The following is a 3,398-nucleotide window of genomic DNA, read 5'->3' as shown; positions in this document are numbered from 1 at the left end:
TCTATGACAAAAAATTTATTATGAGTCGTATAATTGATTTTGGATATAAAAAAAGTTGATTGGTAAAAAAAATTTAAAAACATATTATCTCATTCTCAAAATGAGATAATCCATTAAAACATAAACAAAAAAAAAATGATTTAAAGAATGAGAAACAAAATTATGGAGCTTTCCTCTTGGAATGACTTACCATATATATTTTAATCTTTTTTGCTTTTTGGTATTTTTCTCTCTCTCTTTTTGGTTTTTTTAATAAATCAAAAATTGATTTGTATTTGGTTGTTGGGTATAATTTCACCATAAGGGTTTATCTCAAATCTAATTAAGTTAGAATTGATTTTGAAAACACAACTATTTATACATATTATGGTTCCCAAACGGCCCCATAGATGTGCTATTTAACTAGTGGCGTTGTTATAGAAGAAATTATTGGCATTGCCAAATTCAAAGAACTAGAAATGGTCTCAAAACAATGGATGAAAACAGAACAAAATGTTAGGACATTCACAAATCTCGGCAACTAATATGGGTCCGCAAATTACTCAGACAGACACCTGAAAGTCACACCACAATACCCACATTTCTCTATATAAATAGAAGATCTTGTCTCCACTTTTTATATCAAAGATTGCAAACTTAACACAAACACTTATTGACGCTGTTATTGTACTCTGGTACTTATTGAATTGAAATAAGGAAAAAAAATGGCAAAAGGAGTGGCGTTTCTGCTCTTGTCATTGACATTGGCATTGTGGATTGAGTCGATTTATTGTGTCCGTTATGATGCCCATATGGAAGATGTAAGGAATCACGTTTACAATCCTATGGGATCCAAGAAGGGTACGGAAAAACATTCTTCTGAAACTTTGAAGGAGAAAGCAAGCAATGCAGCAGATAGTGTGAAGGACGGAGCGAACAATGCTGCAGAAACTGTGAAGGACCAAGCAAATCGTGCTGCTGGAACTGTAAAACATAAAGCGAAGGAAGCTGGACAAAGCGTCAAGGATAAAACGAGTAATGCAGCAGGAACTGTTAAGGATAAAACTAATGACGCAATGGGAACACTGAAGGATAAGTTGAATCATGCTGCAGGGACCATGTTTGGTACAGGTAACAACGGTGGAAGAACCATGTATGATGGTAAACAAAACCATGCCAAACAAAATAAAAAGGATAACACCGATGACCCTGTAATAACCACTGAGCCTGTGGCAAAAGAAAAGTCTGCACCACTAAAACACACCTACGACGATGTCACAGGGGATCTCACAACAAGGTTCAGGTAAGAGCTGATCACTGATTAAGAATTCGAAAAGATTTCTTGTACGTCTTATTTTAAGTGTTTATTTACACTACTTAATGAGTATTATTTACTAACATTAACTGTTTTAGGTTTCATGGGAGTCCTCATGCTGCCCCAGCCCCCCATAAATCTCAACACCACCATCATCATGAAAAAACCAAGCATGGTAAATCAAACGACGATGCTACCAGCACAGGGAAGGATATCGCTAAACACCTGCCAGAAAGAAAGAGTGGTCATGCTACCGAGCCCATATCAACCACAAAGCGTATGGCAATGGAGTTGACTGCACCCATAAAACATGGCTTCAACGATGTCACAGGCGATCTCACGGCATCATTTGGAGATATGGCTGGGTAATAAGAGCTCAATATTCGCCAAGAATCATTAAGTAAAAGGAAAGTTAATTGTTTTTATACAAGACATTTACTTTTTTATTATTGATTTTACTCGTTTTCAGGTACTATGGAAGTCCTCACGCCGCCCCACAGCCAGCCTCCCATAAACCTGTTCACTGGTTTTCAAGAACCAAGCCTGGTAAATCAAGCAACGCTGATAAAGGGAACCCCGCTTCGGGAAGTGTACACGATCATGTTATTATAGAAAACACTAAGCGTATGGCAGAAGAAATAGCTGCACCCATAAAAGAAACCTACCACGATCTCACTGGCGATCTCACAACAAGGTTCGGGGATCTCAACGAGTAAGAGTTCATTGTCCAACAACCAACTCATTTTTAATTTGTTCACATGTTTGTACACCAACCAATTTACATCACATCTCATGAGGATGACTGTATGTTTTCAGGTATTACGGGGGTCCGAATGCCGCCCCAGAGCCAACAATGGCAGGAAGAGTGATTGATCACGGCCCTATTAGAACGACGAAGCATATGGTGAGGGAGATGCCTAGAGGAGAGTGGCCAGCTGGCTTTAAATATACCCACGACGATGTCACAGGGGATCGTCCGACATTTTTCAGAGATAGAGACTGGTTGGGGTAAGAGTTCACTGATCTCACAAATCCAAGAATAAAGTTATGCTATATAGATTTACCTTTATTTATAAAGTAGTGATCACTCTAGGAGTACTCAACCTTTTATTTCAATTGTTTTCAGGCATTATTTTGGGAGTCCTAGATCTGCCCCCTATAACGATATCTTGAAACCTATAGAGACGAGGGGTTAAGTTTATCTCCTCCCCGACTTTGGAACAAGCTATGAAGAAGTGTTGGCTATGCTTCATCAATTATTTTGGCATTATTGTGATCTTTTGTTTTCTCTGCTGTAAAGATGAGCCTATGATATTATAGGAAAATGTGGAGAAATATTGATGCACTCCCTGGAATGCCAGGTGTAGTGGTTTTTGTAATTTATTCTATGTTGATGCAATAAAATCTTTTTAACATATAAATTACTAGAAAGTGTCTTTATTTACATGACTTGTAATTAATCAAGATCCGATGTATATATTTGGCCCTTTCAAAATATATAATAATACTAATCTTAAGAAGCGTGCCCAGGCACCTGGGAACAATCCAAACGTGATGAGCCCCACCATTGTATTTTTTTTTTTAACACATCAAAAAACAAATTTTAAAATTATGAAATTACACTTCTACCACTTCAAAAACAAAAAAACATTGTACAATTACCAAAATACCCCTGGAACGTGATGTAGAATTTACTATTCAATCGACCCCATATTTTTCTATATAGTAAGATAATAATACCAAATATTTCTAAATAGTTATTAGAGATACAACAAAAGATATCAAATTCTCATAATCACATCTAACCAACTCAATCTTAATCTTAGAGTACTACGGAAATGTCAAACTCAACAATTGTGTTAAATATTAGTTTTTAAGCCCGACCCTTGGTTAGGCCTGCTACATTGATAGTTAACGATCATAAAGCCTAAAGTCCATTAGAAAAAAATATTATATGCACATTGATTGTTACTGTTTCAATATCCCAAAGTCCACTTGATCCTTATCTATTTGAAAATCAAAACGTTGGTTTATTTCATTAACTTATAGATAAGAAAATTAATGGGTTTTCAAGAGGGAGAAAAACTTGACATTGAAACAATTT

At 36.2% G+C, this 3,398-nt stretch overlaps 1 protein-coding gene across 1 annotated transcript; it reads left to right on the top strand.

Annotated features, from left to right (window-relative positions):
- The first annotated feature begins 618 nt into the window (after positions 1-618).
- On the top strand, positions 619-2,715 carry LOC147514838 (uncharacterized). Its single transcript, XM_086594417.1, has 5 exons — positions 619-1,282; positions 1,393-1,659; positions 1,764-2,006; positions 2,111-2,302; positions 2,421-2,715. Exons 1-5 carry the CDS (start codon positions 705-707, stop codon positions 2,488-2,490), a joined length of 1,350 nt encoding a protein of 449 aa, XP_086450543.1. The 5' UTR covers positions 619-704; the 3' UTR covers positions 2,491-2,715.
- The last annotated feature ends 683 nt before the right edge of the window (positions 2,716-3,398 follow it).

This window comes from Coptis chinensis, chromosome 2, assembly GCF_015680905.1.
Source record: "Coptis chinensis isolate HL-2020 chromosome 2, ASM1568090v1, whole genome shotgun sequence".
In the NCBI taxonomy this organism is placed as follows: domain Eukaryota; kingdom Viridiplantae; phylum Streptophyta; class Magnoliopsida; order Ranunculales; family Ranunculaceae; genus Coptis; species Coptis chinensis.
This window is presented reverse-complemented; position numbering and strand designations above follow the sequence as displayed.